At 35.1% G+C, this 21,879-nt stretch overlaps 1 protein-coding gene across 1 annotated transcript; it reads left to right on the top strand.

Annotated features, from left to right (window-relative positions):
- Positions 1–13,029: 13,029 nt before the first annotated feature.
- LOC129491698 (putative cytochrome c oxidase subunit 7A3, mitochondrial) lies at positions 13,030–13,469 on the top strand. Its single transcript, XM_055296194.2, has one exon. It carries the CDS (start codon positions 13,058–13,060, stop codon positions 13,307–13,309), a length of 252 nt encoding a protein of 83 aa, XP_055152169.1. The 5' UTR covers positions 13,030–13,057; the 3' UTR covers positions 13,310–13,469.
- Positions 13,470–21,879: the final 8,410 nt, after the last annotated feature.

The raw sequence follows: 21,879 nt of genomic DNA, 5'->3' as shown, positions 1-21,879 counted from the left end.
GCACCAACCTAGTAAATAAAATTATATGTATTGTGATCTTTCTTGCCTGGCCTCTTTTGCTCAGCATAATGGCTTTGAGATTTATCTGTGTTGTTGTATTTATTTGTAGTTTGTTTCAGTTTATTTCAAGCAAGAATTCCTTATTACAAATATAACCAGTGATGTGATAAGTGCTTTAAAACCAGCTTTCTGTTGGCGGGGGAAGCGAGGAGTCTTGATGTGTAACTTGTCAGTTTATATGGTGTAACTCTTCCTACCATTGACAGATACAAACTACCAACATGATATAACCAGCTGGCAAAATTTTTGAAAATTTAACAATAGGCTCTGGTGGGTGATAATAAGCTAGCTCCAGAACATTATTACATGTAAATCAATTTATCTTTTAGTGGTTTATCAATGTTGTTTCCAGTTTTTGACTATTGTAAAGAAAGTTGATATGACACCTTGGACCAACATGTATTTTTTTCCCATAAGATAATACCTTGGAGTGGACCTGCTAGTTCACATGGTAAATACATGTTCAACTTTATAAGAAAACATTAAGTTATTTTCCAAAGAAGTTTTACCAGTTTACAATTGGATCACACTCAGATTCAGCAAATCACAGGTAGCCTCTATACCTATAACAGGAGCTCCTTATGGGAGAGGCATAGAGATGAAGTTTTTCACTGAAGGTAACTGAGAGACGTGGAAGGTAGTAACATGAGAGAGGAATGATTACATTTGGACTTTTGAGCAATAAATGTGGTGACAATGTGGAAAATAGACGGGAGGGTATGAAATCACTGAAAGATCAATTAGGATGACATTTCACTGAAGAAATAATGAGGGTCTGAAGTAAGGCAGTAGCATTCTGATGAAACTGAAAAATATTTAGGTTGTAAAATTGACTGTAGTTGTTGACTAAGTAAGTGCAGATAATGAAGAACAAAGAGAAATCAAAGATAACTAAAGATTTCTTGCTTGCAAAATGGGGTAGTCAACCGTAGAAACTGAGACTGTATGAAGACGGGTGGGCCTTTCTCTCTCCTCCTCTTTCATTTGCGAACAGAAGGGAGGGGAAAAGTGACCAAGAGTTTAGTTTTGGATACATAAAGCTTGACTTGCTTGTGAGTCACACCAGCTTCCTTTCTTGCTAACAATATGACCTTGAAAAAGTTCCTTTAACTCAGTTATTCATAAGTGAAGGAGAAAAAGAAAGTTGTTGTGAAGATCAAATTAGGATAATATAGTCAATAAATGTTACCTGGAATGTAATCTCCATGAGGTCAGGAATCACATCTTAATGGGTTACAATTACCTGAGTACTTGAATATTCATAGAATTAACAAACTCAGGTGGAAATATGCAGCTTGAGTAGATATGTGGGAAAGGTGCTTAGGATAAAGGTCTGAATTTGTTATATAGAGTTGGATATCATGATTCTACGATTTCCCTCTCACCCAGGCAAAGAAAGGAAGAAAGGTAAGAATAAGGCTCTAGCATCTTCTCTCTGGAGATGACATACACATATCATATGCATATGGGCATGGAGGAAGTGGTGTGGGGAGAGGTGAGTTTAGTGAGTATACAAGTTAAAAGACAGGAGTGGATGGTATCAGTGGATTCTCAGAATGTAGAGAAGAAGAGAGAGTTTGTAACAGGACACATGTGGTAGGCCCTTAAAGAAGCCCTAAATACAGAGTAAAGACTAAACTGGGAATTATTTTCCTTCCTCATTGAAGAATGAGTCAATGTATGGAATCTCCCCTTGGAAGCTATCCCCCTGGAGCTTGTAGGGTACATAAGTGCCAAAAGTGATCATTGGTTGCTTGCTCCAAGCTTTCTTTTCTTTCTTTCTTTCTTTCTTTTTTTTGTTATTGTTGTTTTCTTTTATTTTTTTTGAGACAGTCCCGTTCTGTCTCCCAGGCTGCAGTGCAGTGGCATAATCTCAGCTCACTGCAACCTCCGCCTCCTGGGTTCAAGCCATTCTTCTGCCTCAGCCCCCAGAGTAGCTGGGATTATAGGTGCCTGCCACCACACCCGGCTAATTTTTTTTTTTTTTTTTTGTATTTTTTTAGTAAAGACAGACTTTTGCCATGCTGGCCAGACTTGATATATCTCTTGATCTCTTTCCTATCTAGAAAGACTCTGGGAAAATTAAGTTCACTTCTAAACAATTAGTATTTTTAATTCTTTTTAAAGTGCCCTGTTTAAAATCTGCCAAAATCTAGACAGGTCTCTCCCTGAAATCAATACTTTGATTCAACTAAACACAATGAACAAAACACTTCAGAGTAACAACAGGAAAAAATAAAATGATAATAGGGTATCATTTATTCCATGTGCAAACTCAGTCTACATCCCAGTATTATCTATACAGCCTTCTGTTCTCTGCCTGACAAAGGGAAATTTCAGTTTTGCCAGTTGGTCCTGTGCTCTGAGCAACAGTTATTTGCTTGATGATAATTATCAGATAAAAGGCAAAAAGGGACCAAACGAAGGTGCAACAAGTGGGAAAGTGGTATTCTAAACCTCTTCCATTTTTCTAAGGAAAAGTTTAGGCCTCCACCTACCTCTCAATCCATTGGCTGACATCTTTGCAAGTTCTCATTTTGCGTCATTTGTGACTATTTCTCTTTAATCTAATGGGGAAAACCCAGTGGGCAGGCCACCTGGATTTCTATACAAAGAAATGGTAAATATTAAATTGCATGTGTTATTTATTCTCTCTCATAAAAAACATGTAACTGTCTCATGGAAAAGTTTGCAATTAACTTTGAAATATCTTACTTACGTATCTTACTTGTTCATAATGTTAGTAACTTCTGTTTCCATATAAAAAGGAAAATAATTTTGTGAATAGTATCATGGAATTTCAACACTTTTGGAGAGAAAGTGAATATTCTGTCTCAGTATTTAAAGACCTCTCCTAAACGTCTTTTTTCTTTAAAAAAAAAAAAATAGTTTAGAGACAAGGTCTTGCTCTGTCACCTAGCCTATAATGCAGTGATGCAATCATTGTTCACTGTAACCTTGAACTCCTGGGTTCAAGCGGATCTTCCTGGCTCAGCCTCCAGGATAGCTAGGACTGCAGGTGCGTTCCACAATTCCGGCCGTATTTTACTTTTTTTCTTTCTTTTTTATTTTATTTTTATTTTTTGTAGAGATGGGGGGTCTCATTATGTCACTCAAGGTGGTCTCTAACTCCTAGCCTCAAGTGATCCTCCTGCCTCTGCCTCCCAAAACATTGGGATTACACGCTTGAGGCACCATGCCCAGCCAAATGTCCCTTTTCTTCTTTGGCCTTTGGTGTTTCTTCAAATTGTCATTTTTGCAAAAAATGTAAACCTTGAATTTTTAAGAGATTCTAAATTCGGCCACTGGGATTGAGTTTGAAGATTTCTGTCCGTCAGAACCCTGCTCCTTCTCATCCTGAATGCTCCTGCTATTTCCCCTGCTTTTCTTCTTTCCCTCACTTCCTTTTTAGACTCAGCACATGGTGGTTGCTGAAGTCCAATGAGCATATTAGTTAGCCACAGGAAAATGTGCAGAAGACAGCAGAGGAAAAACTGGTGTCATAGCATTTATGAAGAATAAGAGTTTACTAATGGAGATGAAGAAGAAAAAAATGTAGGTGAGAGAAAAGTAAAACTGGAAAGAATGTCAGTTAGTGAAAGAGATCATTAGAGAAGTGGTGAAAGTTAAGATTTGTGAGGTAGATGGTATCAGATCTTGGATGCTCATCACCGTCAGGCTGAGGTGTTTGGCGTTAACTCTGTAGATCATAAATTACAACTGAACTTTTTTGAGCAGGAAGTGAGTAGGTGAAAAAGAAGAACAGAGCTTTGTTTTAGAGAAGTGGATCTGGAATATATTTATAGCATGGATTTTATTCATGTAGCCTTTGTCATACAGCTGTAACTTATGTTTAAAAGTCTCAATTGGGTGTGTGTGCGTGTGTGTGTGTGTGTGTCTAAGTTAACTTTAATCTATATTTTAATGGCTGTTGCTTAATTTAAATAACCTTAATTAAGAATACATACTTCAGAGATGATTGGTTAGTTTAGCCAGATTTAGCCAAATGCCAGATTTCACTCAAATGTCTTCCATGATCTTTAGTTCTTGTGAGTTTAACTAATACAGGAGATGTTAGAAATGATTTTTCATTGATGATGTATGTTATTCGAAGTATCTTGATTTGGTTAGCATGTTGTACCTTTCAGAGTAGCATCCTAGGCCCAAAACTTTTGAATCAGCCCTTCATTCAGACATGTAACAAAGATTATGTAACTATATTTGAACCACATGAGCAGCTGAGTTCTTCTACTAGAAGACTGTCATTTATGCCTTGAGATGCAGGATTCTCACTAGAGTCCCCAAAATGATAATAAATTGGACTCTATTGAACTTGTAAGAAAAGGTGATATGACTGTTTTCGTCACTGTTTCCTAATAAATATTTGCATGCATATTAATATTCTGAAATTCATATTTATTTTATTTACTATCTGGTAGTAGCATTGTAAGAAATAAAAAACTAATGGCTTTCACCTAACTAGTTATTGGAGGCTAATGATATCTATTAAACAAACAAAAAACTAGTAATTGTGAATGTCAAAACTGGTTTGGGCCAGCATACAATAGACTGAAGATGTAAAACAAATTTTCAAAACACATTAAAGTGTCTCTGTGAAGTAGATGGTCTGGACTAGGTTATATGTGAGAATATAAATATTTGGCAAAGGTTAAACTCAAAGTCATATGAACTTTAAGCAAAAGAACTTTTCTCTGAGATGTAATTAAACTTTTCTATTTAAAAAATGAATTTAATCCAAGAACATCAAACGAGAACATTATTATAAAATGTAAAATATACATGTTTTAAAATACTATTTAGTAACTTTAATTAAACTAACAAGAATTAGAAAGGAAGTAGAACTTCAATAATAAAGAAAGTAATTAAATAGGTAAAAATAATTAGTTGGGGATGGTAGGGAAAGGCAGAATTTTAGAGATTGCCAGTGGTTTATCTAGAGGCATATTTCAGGCCCTCTGGAAGAGTATCCAAACATTGTGTGGGATGATGGAACTGTATTGTGTTATGAAAACACAGCTGGACATCCTATTCTGTGCAAAATGCTATGCTATGGTGACAGATTGTATGTAGGTGCAATGTGTACTCAGTTTGTTCGTATAAAGGACAATTTTATGTTTTGCCATTTCTAACAGATTTTAGTCCATTATGAAAATTACTCTATCATCCCAAGGAACACCAAGAAAATTTTGGGTTGAAATGTCTCTTTAAAGGAAAAAGAAAGCAAATACCATGTATCTACTCTATGGATATTCCTTACTTAATAAGGTTTATCTCCAAATTTTGATTGGCCTGTGGTAAGCAGAATAAAAACAACTTATATGAAGTGACAGCAAAGATGTAAAAATCCTCCTCTTGCCCCTGAAGCATATCTAAATTACTTAACATTATCACTATGTTTTGCATGAGGAAATTAACTAAAGCTATAGTCCAGCACACAAATTTATGACTGTAGCATAGTAGATATCAATGAATCATGTTGAATTAAAATGCATGCATTGGGGTGATAAGTATAGCAAAAGATACTTAGCTCCTATTTACAAATAAACACAGATTTTTTTTTTTTTTTTTGCATTAGAGGTAGTTTTTTCTTAGACAAGGTAGGTCCTGAGTTCCAATAAAAGGGGAGTAAATTGAAGTATGTCTGAAACTTGAACAATTATCTGGGAATGCCAATGTAAGCTGGGCAGGATGGAGTCTGAGAACTACCAAAAGTAAACGGGCAGGAGCAAAAGATGAATAATTTAATAGTATCAAGTTCAAATTATTGCAGTATTAGAAAATACTGCAAAAAATGTTTGCATACATTTTTATTATATTTCAATTATAGAAGAAAATTTAATAAAATATATTAATGGCAATCACTTAAAGTTCTGCTAATTATATTTTAAGGATTCCAGTTCTGGTTAGTAGCTAAAGGTTAATATAAAGTCACTTTTAGCCTTTGATTTTTATTTATGATTTACCATCCTATTGATAAGAATATAATAATTCAAGTCGAAAGTCATAGTTATTTTGCAAGTAGAATCTGGTGGGTCAGTTCTGGATTTTATTTTAGGATAAGCGGAACCGTTAGATCTGTAATTCTTAAATAAAAATTGCAACAAGATAGGCATTCCCAACATAAGGACAAATTTTATTGGGATAATTTTTTTTCTAAATATGGAGAATTAACAGGGGATAAATTTTAATACTAAAATTAATTTAATTTAAATAATTTAATTTAATGAATTAATTTAAATTAATACAATTTAAAATAAAATTAGTTTAATTTAAACATGCCAGAACACTGTAAATATGTGAATAATATAATAGTATAATATTTATATATTTGCAAACATAAGACACTACTCTTCCTGGCCAAGATTATGTAACAGGAATCAGATTTACTCTCTTGTCTAAAACAACTAATAATCCAGAAAAGAAAATACATGAATGATTGAATATCAAACAAAAGAAACCCAACGATGCCTAAAGACAAAAAATAAATGAACGAAGTCCTATAATTGCTGAATGTGCTGCTTAGAGAAAATTTCTAGGCTGCACCAGATGGAGAAGTAACCAAGAAAATAGCCCAGCAGACTCTCGACGAGGAGAAAGAGCAGGGAGTTGGGGAATAAAAGTGACATGGTTAGAATTTACAGGTAGAGGAACACAGAGGACACAGGTGCACAGAGAGAACTCCAAACATCTTTGAAGTACCTTCTTCAGGTATTTCGTGATGAGCACAGGCATGCAAAAAATCTACCTGAGATCAAAAAAAGGACTGCTCACAAACGTTAAGAGTGGCAATTTTCAACTGGGGGCAGGTTTGTCTCTCAGGGTATATTTGGCAATATCTTGTGATATTTTTGCCTCTCCCAACTTAGGGTGAGGTTGCTACTAACATCAAGTAGATAGGCTCCAGGGATGTTGATAAACATCCTATAAATCCAGGAGAGGCTCTGGCAAGAATGAACTGTCCAGTTTAAAATCACAATTATGCTGAGGTTGAGAAATTCTGCATTGGAAGGAACAGTGTGCAGGGCACACAGAGGGTTCCTCCCAAATTCTTGAGTGGAAAACCTCATAATTCACAGGGCATCAAGGAGAATAGCAAATAATAGGGAAAATTTACCCAAGACTAAATACAGATCTAGTTTTATTTAACAAAGCATAAAGCCACCTACACACACACACACACACACACACACACACACACATCAGAAACTATTTCCAAGTAACTTTGCCACATTACAAAAGACAGCTCAAGAATATTTTGAGAAATATGAAACAACTAGTACAAAACAAAGTAAAATGTGTATCGTCTGTAATCCAATAAAAATTATATCCAAGCTAATGTGGTAAGACAACAAAGGGAAATAAAAGGCACACAATTTGGAAAAGAATAAATAAAACTGCTTTTCTTCACAATGACATCATTTTTAAAAATTGACAAAAAAACTACTCAAAATAGTAAGTGATTACAAGGTTGTAGAACACAAGATTAATATACTTGATTAATACAAAAGTCACTTGCTTTTCTGTATTTCAAAAATGAACAAGAGTAATTTGAAATTAAAAACACAATTTCTTTTACATTAGCAACCCTCAAAATAAAATATTTATGTATTAACCTAATAAAATACAAGTTGTATACAAGGGAAGCTACAAAACTCTGTTGAAAGAAATCAAAGAACTAAACAAGTGGAGATGTTTTACGTTCATAAATAGGAAGACATAATATTTTCAAGCTGTCAGTTTTTCATACCTCATCCATAGATTCAATAAAATCCCAAACAAATTACCAGCACGTTATTTTATGTATATCAAGAAACTAATTGTAAAGTTTATAGAGAGAGGCCAAAAACACAGAATAGCCAACATGGTATTGAAGAAAAAGAACAAAGTTGAAGAATAAATTTCAAGACTTACTGTCAAACTAAAGTAATCAAGACAGTGTGATATTAGTGAAAGAAGAGACAAATAGATCAATTGAACAGAATAGAGAGCCCAGATATAGACTCACATGTATACAGTCAATTAATTTTGACAAAGAAGCAAAAGCAATACAATGGAGAAAAGAGAGAATTTTCAACAAATGGTGCTGGAAGATCTATATGCAAAAAAAAAAAAAAAAAGAAAGAAAGAAAGAAAAGGAAAAAAACAAAACAAAACAAAACAGAAACAACCTAAGCATATCTTGCACCCTTCACAAAAATTAACTAAAAATGGATCAGATAACTAAATGTAAGATGCAAAACTATAAAATTTTTAGAAGATACAGTAGAAGAAATTCTAGATAATCTTGGATTTGGCAATGACTTTATATATACAATGTCAGTGGCACTATCTATGAAAGAAATAATTGGTAAGGAGAACTTTATTAAAATTAAAAGACACTGTCAAGATAAAGAAAAGACAAGTCACACACTAGGAGAAAAGATTTGCAAAGGACACATCTGATAAAGTACTATTATCCAAAATACACAAAGAATTTGTAAAATGCAACAAAAAGAGAACAGCAACTCAACTAAAGTGTAGGTAAAAGATCTGGATAGGTACCTCGCCAAAGAGATATACATACAGCAAATACGTATATAAAAAATGCTCCACATCATGTCATCAGGGCAGCGTGAATTAAAACAACAATAAAATACCACTACACATGTATTAAAAGGGCCCAAACCCAGAACATTAGCAACACCAAATTCTGGCAAGGATGTAGAGCAGCAGAAATTCTCATTCATTGCTGGCAATAATGCAAATTGGTGCAACCACTTTTGAAGACAGTTTATCAGCTTTTTACAAAACTAAATATACTCTTACCATATGATCCAAAAATCAGACTTTTAAGTATTTATTTTAAAAATTAAACTTTTATATCTACACAAAAACCTGCACACAGATGGTTATAGCAGCTTCATTCATAATTGCCAAAGCTTGGAAGCAACCAACATGTCCTTCAGTAGGTGAATGGATAAATAAACTCTGGTACATCCAGCCAATGGAATGTTTTTTCCATGCTAAAAAAAAGGAACTATCAAGCTATTAAAAGACATGAAGGAACCTCAAATGCATATTACTAAGCAAAAGAAGCTAATCTGAAAAGGCTACACACTGTATGAGTACCTGTATGACATTCTGAAAAAAGACAGAACTATGGATAAAGTAAAAAGGTCAGTGGTTCCTAAAGGAAGGGGAAGGGAGGGACAAATAGGCAGAGCATAGTGGGTTCTCAGTGTAGTGAAAATACTCTGTATGATATTATAATGGTAGATATATGTGATTGCAAATTTTTCCAAACCTGTAGAATTTACAACACCAAGAGTGGGCCTTACATAAGCTGCAGACTCTGAGTGATGATGTGTAAATATAGAGGAATCGATTGTAACAAATACATCACTCTGATGGAGGATGTTGATAATGAGGGAGGTTGTGCATGAGAAAGAACAGGAATTCTATAAGAAATCTCTGTACCTTCTGCTCAAATTTGCTGTGAAACTAAAACTACTCTAAAAAAACAAAATGTTTAAAAAATTACTCAGCATTTAAAAAAATAGAAAAATAAGACTCATGAAGAAGAAAAAAATCAATTCATGGGTTGATGGGTGTAGCAAGCCATCATGGCACATGTATAACTATGTAACAAACCTGCACATTCTGCACATGTATTCCAGAACTTCAAGTATAATTTAAAAAAGAAAAAAATCAATTCATTAAAATTGGGCCAGAAATGACATAGATGACAGAATTGGCAGCCCAGGCTTTAAAATAATTATTGCAATTATATTTCATGTATTCAAGAAACTAGAGGAAATCTTGACATGAAAAACATGTCAACTAAGGGGGTGAATGATGATTTTAGAAAGGCCCAAATTGAATTTCTAGATAATAAAATTACAATTTAATACAAAAATTACACTGGAAGCAATTAACAACAGTTGGACATTGTAGGAGAAAAAATTAGCGAGTTGAAGACTTAGTACTAGAAACTATCTAAGAAGGTACAATAGCTATGAAAAAGCAAAATACATAGAAATATACTTAGCCATGGAGGCAAAAGATCTCTATAAGGAGAACTACAAAACACTGAAGAAATAAATTATAGATGGCACACATAGAAAAGCATTCCACGCTTATAGATTCAAAGAATCAATATCATTAAAATGGCCATGCTACCCAAAACAATTTACAGGCTCAACGCTATTCTTATCGAACTACCAACTCATTTTTCACAGATTTAGAAAAAAAGTATTCTAAAATTCATATGGAACCTACCAGGAGTCCAAATAGCCAAAGCAATCCTAAGCAAAATGAACAAAGCTGGAGGCATCAAGCTACCTGACTTCAATTTCTAATTGGTTGTGTCTGGTATATAAAAATACAATTGATTTTTTATGTGTTGATTTTGTACCTACAACATTTCTAAATTCTCTAATTGCTTATTTTGTCTATCCCATCAGATTTTCTACATTGACTATGATGGTGACTGCAAATAAAGACAGTTACTTCTTTTTATCAAATATAGATGACAACCATTTCTTTACCTTTCTCTATTGCATTGGGTAGAACCTCCAGTAAAATACTGAATAAAGGTGGAGAGACTGGAAATATTGGTCTGTTTTTTATTTTAGGGAGAAATCATTCAAACTTTCACTAATAAACATGATGTTAGCTATATCTTTAACTGTCCTATAACAGATGAAAAAAATTCTAATTTATTTCTAGTTTGCTGAAACTATCCTGTAAGTCTACAGTAACCAAAACAGCATGGTACTGATACAAAAATAGATACAAAGACCAATGGAACAGAATAGAGAATCCAGAAATGAAGCTGCACAGCTATAGCCATCTGACCTTCGACAAAGATGACAAAAATAAGCAATGAAGAAAGAACCCCCTATTGAATAAATGGTGCTGGGATAGCTGGCTAGCCATGCACAGAAGAATGAAACTGGACCCCTACTTTCACCACATACAAAAATTAACTCAAGATAGATTAAAGCTTTAATTGTAAGAACTCAAACTACAAAAATCATAGAATAGGTCCTTCACATCCCTTGCAAGTTGGATTCCTAGGTATTTCATTCTCTTTGAAGCAATTGTGAATGGGAGTTCACTCGTGATTTGGCTCTCTGTCTGTTATTGGTGTATAAGAATGCTTATGATTTTTGAACATTGATTTTGTATGCTGAGACTTTGTTGAAGTTGCTTATCAGCTTAAGGAGATTTTGGGCTGAGACAATGGGGTTTTCTAAATATACAATCATGTCATCTGCAAACAGGGACAATTTGACTTCCTCTTTTCCTAATTGAATACCCCTTATTTCCTTCTCCTGCCTGATAGCCCTGGCCAGAACTTCCAGCACTATGTTGAAAAGCAGTGGTGAGAGAGGGCATCCCTGTCTTGTACCAGTTTTCAAAGGGAATGCTTCCAATTTTTGCCCATTCAGTATGATATTGGCTGTGGGTTTGTCATAAATAGCTGTTATTATTTTGAGATATGTCCCATCAATAACCAATTTATTGAGAGTTTTTAGCATGAAGGGCTGTTGAATTTTGTCGAAGGCCTTTTCTGCATCTATTGAGATAATCATGTGGTTTTTGTCTTTGGTTCTGTTTATATGCTGGATTACATTTATTGATTTGCATACCACTGCCCAACGAAATAAAAGAGGACAAAAACAAATGGAAGAACATTCCGTGCTCGTGGATAGGAAGAATCAATATCGTGAAAATGGCCATACTGCACAAAGTAATATATATACATTCAATGCCATCTCCATCAAGCTACCAATGACTTTCTTCACAGAATTGGAAAAAAAACTTTAAAGTTCATATGGAACCAAAAAAGAGCCTGCATTGCCAAGTCAATCCTAAGCCAAAAGAACAAAGCTGGAGGCATCACGCTACCTGACTTCAAACTATACTACAAGGCTACAGTAACCAAACCAGCATGGTACTGGTACTAAAACAGAGATATAGACCAATGGAACAGAACAGAGTCCTCAGAAATAATACCACACATCTACAACCATCTGATCTTTGACAAACCTGACAAAAACAAGCAATGGGGAAAGGATTCCCTATTTAATAAATGGTGCTAGGAAAACTGGCTAGCCATATGTAGAAAGCTGAAACTGGATCCCTTCCTTACACCTTATACAAAAATTAATTCAAGATGGATTAAAGACTTACATGTTAGACCTAAAACCATAAAAACCTTAGAAGAAAACCTAGGCAATACCATTCAGGACATAGGCATGGGCAAGGACTTCATGTCTAAAACACCAAAAGCAATGGCAACAAAAGCCAAAATTGACGAATGGGATCTAGTTAAACTAAAGAGCTTCTGCACAGCAAAGGAATCTACCATCAGAGTGAACAGGCAACCTACAGAATGGGAGAACATTTTTGCAATCTACTCATCTGACAAAGGGTTAATATCCAGAAACTATAAAGAACTTAAACAAATTTACAAGAAAAAAAAACCCCATCAAAAAGTGGGCAAAGGATATGAACAGACACTTCTCAAAAGAAGACATTTATGCAGCCAATAGACACATGAAAAAATGCTCATCATCACTAGCCATCAGAGAAATGCAAATCAAAACCACAATGAGATACTATCTCACACCAGTTAGAATGGTGATCATTAAAAAGTCAGGAAACAACAGGTGCTGGAGAGGATGTGGAGAAATAGGAACACTTTTACACTGTTGGTGGGACTGTAAACTAGTTCAGCCATTGTGGAAGTCAGTGTGGTGATTCCTCAGGGATCTAGAACTATAAATACCATTTGACCCAGCCATCCCATTACTGGGTATATACCCAAAGGATTATAAATCATGCTGCTATAAAGACACATGCACATGTATGTTTATTGCGGCACTATTCACAATAGCAAAGACTTGGTATCAACCCAAATGTCCATCAATGATAGACTGGATTAAAAAAATGTGGCAGTTGTGGCAGTTGCTGGTCAGTAACAGCCAAGATGCTGCAGAATCTGCTGGCTCTTCATCAGATTGGGCGGAGGACCATAAGCGCTACTTCCCACAGGAATTTTAAAAATAAAGTTCCAGAGAAACAAAAACTATTCCAGGAGGATGATGGAATTCCACTGTATCTAAAGGGTGGGATAGCTGATGCCCTCCTTCATAGAGCCACCATGATTCGTACAGTTGGTGGAACAGCATATGCCATGTATCAGCAGGCTGTGGCTTCATTTCCCAAGAAGCAGGGGTGACTTCAATCATCCCAGCAATCACTTGGTTCACATTCATTCAGCTCTCTATGGACCAGTATTCTGATAAATAACCGAGCTCTTCTTTGGGTATCAATATTTATTGACTTGTAGTAACTGCCTCCAATAAAACAGTCTTTACCATGAAAAAAAAAAAAGAAAATGTAGCACATATACACCGTGGAATACTATGCAGCCATAAAAAAGGATGAGTTCATGTCCTTTTTAGGGACATGGATGAAGCTGGAAACCATCATTCTCAGCAAACTACTGCAAGGACAAAAAAACAAACACCACATGTTCTCACTCATAGGTGGGAACTGAACAATGAGAACACTTGGACACAGGAAGGGGAACATCACACGCTGGGGCCTGTTGTGGGGTTGGGGGAGGGAGGAAGGATAGCATTAGAAGATATACCTAATGTAAATGATGAGTTAATGGGTGCAGCACAACAACATGACACATGTATACATATGTAACAAACCTGCACGTTGTGCACATGTACTCTAGAACTTAAAGTATAATAATTAAAAAAAACAATAAAGCAGGCTAAAAAGGGGAAAAAATCATAGAATAAAACCTAGAAAACACCACTCTGGACATAGGCCTTGGGAAATAATTCATGACTAAGTCTTCAAAAGCAATTCATCAAAATCGAACATTGACAAGTGGAAACTAAATAAACTAAAGAGCATCTGCACAACAAAAGAAACTATCAACAGAGTAAACAAATAACCTACAGAATGGGAGATAATATTCACAAACTATGCATCTAAAAATTATAATATCCAGAATCCATAAGGAACGTAAACAATTCAATAAGCAAAAGAAAAAATAACCCCACTAAAAAGTGGGCAAAGGACATGAACAATTTTCAAAGGAATACATGCAAGCAGCAAAAAAACATACTTTAAAAATGCTCAACATCACTAATTATCAGAGACATGCAAAACAAAACCACCACAGGAGAACATCTTACACCAGTCAGAATGGGTGCTACAAAAAAGTCAAAAAATTACAGATGCTGGTGAGGTTGCAGAGAAAAAGGAATACGAATACACCGTTGTCAAGAATGTAGATTAGGTTAGCCACAGTGGAAAGCATTTTGGATGTGTCTCGAGGAACTTAAAACATACTTACCATTTGACCCAGCAATCCCATTACTGGGTATATACCCAATAGAAAATAAATCATCCTACCAAAAAGACACATGCACTTGCGTGTTCATCACAGTACTATTCACAGTCACAAAGACATGCTATTATTGCAGGTGTCCATCAAGAGCTGGTTGGATAAAGAAAATGTGGTACATATACATCACAGAATCCTATGCAGACATAAAAAGGAATGAAATTACATTCTTTGGAGCAACATGGATGCAGCTAGAGGCCATTATCCTAAGGGAATTAACAGGAGAACAGAAAACCACTACTGTATGTTCTCACTTATAAATGGGAGCAAAACACTGGGTACTCATGAATATAAAGATGGAAACAATAGACATTGGGAGCTACTGGACGTGGGGAGGGAGGGAGGAAGGCAAAGGTTGAGAAATGAACTGTTGGGTACTGTGCTCACGACCTGAGAGATGGCAGAATTTGTATCTCAAAGTTCAGCAGCATACATTACACCCATATGAGAAACCTGCACACATACCCCCGAACCTAAAATAAACGTGAAAATTATAAAAAGGAATTTGAAATGAAATACAATGATAGCATTTACAGTAGCATGAGAAAATATAAAACGCTTTGTGAAAAAATCTAAAGACAGTTATGTAAGACCTGTGGACTGAAAACTACAAAACATTTACTGGCGGAAAAAAGAAAACCTAAATAAATCAAGAGATATAGATATTCATGTGACTAAGAAGGAGTAATTATTCTTCAGAGTAGGTAGGAAAATTAATTATTACAATTAATTATTAATTCATAAGAATTAATATTCTTAAAACGATCATTCTACCCAGTTTAATCTGTAGCTTCAAAATAATCTCAATCAAAATCTCATCAGAGATTTTGTATAAATTGGCAAGCTCATTTTAAAATACATACGAAAGTACAAAATTCTTAAAACAGCTAACAATAAATAAAGTTTGAAAAAAAAGAACAAAGTTGGAGAACTACACGACATCTAAAATTGTTATAAAGTTACAGTAACCCAGACAATATGGTACTGGTATAAAGATATAGATCACTGGAAAAGAATAGAGTCCGCAAAAAAGAAAAGTCCCAAATGTATATGGACAACTGATTGTTGACAAAGGTGCAAAAGATACTCAGTAGATAAATGATTTCCGCAACAAATGGTGCTGAAAATTGGATAGTCGTATAAAAAAGAACTTCAATCTATATCAGGCACTAAGAATGGCTCATACACAATGTAAAATCTAAAACTACAAAATGTACAGAAGTAAACACAGGAAAAAAACTGTGATTTTTGATTAGAAGGTGTCTTAAATACAACAAAAGCATGATTCATAAAAATTGGTATTTTGGGCTTCATAATTTTAAGAACTTCTGCTCTGTTAAAGACATTGTTAAGTGAATAAAAATTAAGCTACAGGCTGGGAGAAAAATATTTGCAAAACATGTATCTGGTTAGTGACTTGTGCCCAGAATATGTAAAAAAACTCTCATAACCAAATAATAAGAAAATAAACCACTCAATTAGAAATGAGCAAAATATTTGAATAGACACTCCATGAAAGAAGATATATGGATGGCAAGTCAGCATATGAATAAAATGTTCCACATTACATTAGTAATCACTAGGAAAAGGAACATTAAACCCACAAGAAGATACCATTACAAGCCTATTATAACTCCTATAATCCAAAAGTAATGGTGAGGAATGTAGAGAAAATGGAACTCATCGCTAGTGGAAACGTAACCACTTTGGAAAAGAGTTTTTGGCATTTCCGGCCGGGTGCAGTGGCTCACGCCTGTAATCCTAGTACTGTGGCAGGCTGAGGCAGGTATATCATTTGAGGTCAGGAGTTCGAGACCAGCCTGGCCAAATGGCAAAACCCCGTCTCTACTAAACAAAATTAAAAATAAAAATAAAAATAAAAAATATTACCCAGGTGTGGTGGTGCACACCTGTAGTCCCAGCTACTCAGGAGGCTGAGGTTGCAGTGAGCTGAGATCTTGCCACTGTATTCCAGACTGAGTGAAAGAATGAGACTGTATCCAAAAAAAAAAAAGAGTTTGGCATTTATGTAAAATGATAAGCACATGCCTATCATATGGCCCATCCTTTCCATTCATAACTATTTTCCAAATAAATGAAAGTATATTTCCATAAAGATGTGTACACAAATGTCTGCAACTGTATTTACAACACCCCAAAGATGAAAACAACCCAAATGTCTATTAACAGGAGAATGAATAAATAAATTGTTGTATACTCAAACAGTGGAAAATATCCAGCAATCTAAAGGAATGAACCATTCATATACACAATAATAGGAATGAGTCCCAGAAATAATTATGCTGAAAGAAGTCAGAGAAAAGAGTATCCACTATAATTTTAACCTAAAATTCCAGAAAATACAAACTCTTCATCTATATAAAAAGAAAGCCGATCCAGGATTGGCAGGGGTGAGAGATGGATGGGTAGGGCTGGGAGAGGGGATCATAGAGCAGTGTGGGGACATTTGGGGATGATGAATATGCACATCATTTTGATTGTTGTGATGGTTTTACACATATATCTACATCTTTATCTTAACACATTTTACAGTTTAAACATTTGAAATTGATCGTATGTCAATTATACCTCAAGAAAGCTGTTGTAAGAAACATTTTCCTAGCTTCTGTGAGATGCTACATAGACCTGTAAGCCCTCCTATGAATGTGTCCTGCTGCATAGCTCATGTTCCCTTTAAACTCATCATAGAAAGGATACATTAAAACTAAAATTATGTGGCACAAAGTCAAAGGATGTAGTTAAAGATGATAGTTTTATGGTCTTGAGGGGAACTACTATAAATGCAGACACTAGACAACAGAACGATAGTTCCTAGAATATGACTAAGTTTAAAATCACAGGAAATAAAAGGGAGAAATATCATTAAAGCTGACTACAAACTGATCTGCAAATTGAAAAGCAGAATCAGGAAATGGTAAATGTCTTAATGTGTTGCTTTTCTCTGCCTTTGGAATGAAGATAGCCAAATTACAAATTTTTTGAAAAGGCTGTAATTTCAACTACGGGGGAAGCCTAAACATAGTCATTTATAAGTAACTGAGAAAGTGTTTAGAAAGAGATTGAATACTTGAACATATTCAGAGTTTTCTATAAACAGCAAATCCACAGATTATAAAGAGGGCTCCAAGCATAATGTGAGCTTGCCCTTGTAAATTTCCAAGTAGTGAAGGAAATTTCCTGGACCATTAATCTATTTTTGTGCAAAGAAACTGTGTTTATTCCTATGGAAACTAATGGAAGACACCCTGGAATTGCTACAGATAAAATATCTGGATGAATTTATAAAGCACTTGCAAGTGCTTGAAGCCAGAGTCTGGGGGACAGGGGTCTCATTCACGGTTTTGGTTTTTTGCCTTGTATCCAATGCCAAACATAGGCATACTGGTGCTACTCAACAAATCTTGGCTAACTTACGTTTTCTTTTATTTATTTATTTAGAAATCATTGCAGAACCTAGTTTTTAGCACACTGAGATTTTATATCAGTCAATTTAAATTTAATTTTAAAAAAAACTTCTCGGGCAGTATATTTCTGCTCCTCCATCGGTGAAATTAATAAAGTGAGTACAGCACAAAGACAATACAAGAGAAACCAAACACGAGAGTCATCACCAAGACAACCAGAATCGAGGGGCTTATTAGGACAGAGACTAACAAGCTATGGAGTCAAAGCATGACAGAAAAGCAATAGAATTATAGAGAAGGCAAATGACTTCCAAATTAGTAAATCAATCTGATGCAAAGATTCGCAAGCCCTTCATGATTCCAAGGTATTGCACTACTTAGAAAAGCGATAATGCAGAGCAAAGAATAGATGCAATAGTCAAAAACTAATAAGAGAAGAAACTATATCAGTAATAAATAGTGGTGAAATTGCTAAAGGGCAATGAATAGCAAAGTATGGAGAAAAGAAATCTGAAGAAAGGTTGTCAAAAAGATGAGAGGACAAAGCATTCTAATGTGAAGCATTTGGGAAGCTTAATTGAGGAGTGAAGGATGCTTAATCTGGGCAGCCACATTTCAGGAAAATTGATTAAAAGGCCACACTGCACATTCGTAGAAGGTTAGAATAGACTCGGACTTTAAATGAATTGTATTTTTACCCCGGAACCATATGGAAAAATGAATTGCCTAGAAACATAAACATGTAAGTAGTCAGAAGTTAAAACACTAGAATCCTCCTAATTTCTTACTTACCCTATGCCCAAAGCAGCTTGTAAAATTAATTACACCCTGCATGAGTTTCTTAGAGCCATCATAACAAACTACCATGAACTGAGCGGCTTCAAACAACATAAGTTTATTCTCTCACAGCTCTGGAGGCCTGAAGTCTGAGATTAAGAGTGCAAGGCTGCTCTCCCTTTAGATGCTCTGGCCAGGAATCTGTTTCTTTTCTCATCCAGCTTCTGGTGGCTACAGGCATTCCTTGGTTTACTGCTGTATCACTGCAACCTGTGCCTGTGTGCTTAGCTTTCCTTCTCTTCCTCTTTGTTTTCTCCTCTGTGTCTTTTATAAAGACACATGTGATTGCATTTAGGGTCCCCTCAGATTATCTGGCAAAAGTACATCCTCTTAAATTCCTTGATCATATTTTTGCCGTATTAGTTAATATCCTTTTGCTGTATTTTGCAATATTTAGAAGTTCTGGGAATTGGGACATATCTTTTGGGAGAACTATTATTCAACCCACTTCATATCAGCTCTCTGAAAGAAATGTGTACATATATATGTATGTGAATGTATATGTGTGTCCATTTATATATACCAATGTTGCTAGTATAAAGGGAGTAAAGTTACAATTTACAAATAAAAATGAAATACAGTAGTTCCCCCCTTAACCATGGTTTTGCTTTCTGTTATTTCAGTTACCTGCAGTCAACTTTGGTCCAAAAAATATGAAATGATAAATTCCAGAAATAATTCATAGTTTTAAACTGTGTGTCACTCTAAGAAGTGTGATGAAACTTCGTGCAGTCATGATCTGTTCTGCCCAGGATGTGAATAATCCCTTTGTTCAGAGTATTTGTGCTGTGTATACTACCCTATTAGTTACTTAGTAGCTCTATTGGTTATCAGATCATAAAAACATAGTACATATAGGGTTAGGTATAGGCATCCACTGGGGACCTTGGAACGTATCCCATAAAAATGAGAGCAGATTATTGTATATGATACTTTTTATGGTAAATTCTCTATCAATTGATTCTTATGGTATGCTTTCAATTTTTGCTTAACCCCTGTATCCATAGTAAAACTATGGTTTCAATTGGCAAACATGTATTTCTGACAGGAATGTTCATTGACAGTTTAGTTTCTATTAATGAGTAAAATGAAGATGAAATAATGAAGACAAATGTTGGAATTGCTCTCATTCACCATTGCAGTAAGCAAATTTTTGCTGCATTGAATCATAGTTTTTGAATACTAAAAAGACCTTTCTTCAGTTTTGGGGGCTAGTCACAATGTAGCAGCTACAGATAGAAAAGAATGAAATTTAGTTCACATTGTTAACATTTTCTCTATCACCTAGACAACAAACACAACAATAAGTCAAGTACTGATTCGTAGCATTTGCTGATTTCTGTGGTGTAAATATTCCCACCATGGCTGAATTCAAGCTACTGACATAAAACTGCTAAATGCAGTGTTGGAAAGAGATGTTCAGTAACACATAATTATATAGTATTTCCACCATAAGGACAGTATAAAGTGACTAACCCAAGAGCATAAATAAAAGTAAAACATAATAAAATGTTAGGAAGGGGTAAACACTGACATTTATTTTCTTTGTTGTCAATAGAGTTTTTACATTTCAAGTTTACATAATTAATTTTTAGAAATGGCTATGTTCAACAAATGGCTTGCAAAGTTTCTGAGAATTTAAGTTGGCTTTTACAAGTTACAAAGAGCTAGTTCCAACAGCTGCTACATGATACGATGATGAAGAATTAGAAGAAACATTTTTTAAGCCTTTGTATCAGTTACACAAAATTAATGATAGGTGAGCACTTCTAGTCAGAGCAAATGCATTTGAAAGTCTCCAATCTTTTCCGGAACTATTGCTAGAACTCCTAATCAGATCTGGCTCCAAAGAAAAACACCAAGTTTTGTGTTAAAGGTCTCAATAATTCAGTTATAATGAGCAGAACAGGAAGCCAAATTTCCTGCTCTACATTTCAAAAAGTTTCAGCTGTTCCTACTGATGGGTCTCCAGGTAGATTTCATTTAAGAATGAGCTTACTGATGAGTTCTAATTATGCCTCATTTCCTATTCACCAACTAATTCACACTTTGCTGTGTGACATTAGGCCAGTCACTTCCTTTTTCCGGCAATTTCTTAATCTGCAAAATGTGGATGTCTTAACTCACAAGGGTATAGTAAACTATAACAAATTAAAAACATTACATATCTAAAATGCAATTACACCATTAAAAACAGTAATTAAGAAAATTAGTGAGAAACTATGACAACTCCTTTGGAATCGTGCCATTAATTTTTAAATAAGGAAAAGAGAAAATATAAAGGAGGAGGCTCATCATGATCTTTTATAATCCCTCTTTTGGGAGAAAGGAATCGGGCAACAGCTACTCTCTCTCAGAGAAAAATAGAGAGAAGCATATGACTCCAGTCTGTTTCTATTATGCTAGCATCTGCAATCATTAGGTTCAAGTGGCATTTTTAAAAATTATCCTCTGCAAAAGAGTCCCAAGGAAACAATAATTATCATTTAATGGGATTCGTGGTGGCACAATAAATATCACTGCTCTTTTCCACCTGAGTTCTAACCCAATTGAGAAAGGCACATGGGCACCAAAATATCATCTTTATTACTGATAGCAGAGGATGTGGCTTTTATCAGCAGGTAAGTGGGCTTTCTGATAATGGACATCACAATAAAATTGCCTTACCTATGATATCAAAGGCAAAAGGGGACCACTGTATACTTGTATCCTGGAATGAGGTCCTTAAAATTTACAGACTTCTTCCAGAAGAAGGCTGCCCAAAAGACAGAGATTAAGGGGCCAGCTCCCTTTTACCCAGTTTTTCTTTTAAACTCTCCCATCACATAAGTCCCTCTTCTTCATTGGGGCATAAATGGGTGATGAGGCAGAGAATGTCCCAGAATATCATGATAATAGATCTCTCTTTACATGGAATGAAATTTCAGGAGTTTCTTCCCAACCTTACCCCATCATCATTCAAAATGTTTGGTGTAAGAAAAGAGAGAGAGAGGTAGAAGTTGTTCATAGGTGCATTATTCCCAGCAGAGAATATGGGATCAAGAAAAGGCACACTGTCCTTCATTTCACCCCTAAGCAGCCAGGCTCAGTACTAGGTGCTCAGAGAAGCTGACCAGT

This window comes from Symphalangus syndactylus, chromosome 10 (assembly GCF_028878055.3).
Source record: "Symphalangus syndactylus isolate Jambi chromosome 10, NHGRI_mSymSyn1-v2.1_pri, whole genome shotgun sequence".
Lineage (NCBI taxonomy): Eukaryota > Metazoa > Chordata > Mammalia > Primates > Hylobatidae > Symphalangus > Symphalangus syndactylus.
Note: the sequence above shows the minus strand (reverse complement) of the source record. Positions and strands in the feature narration are given on the sequence as shown.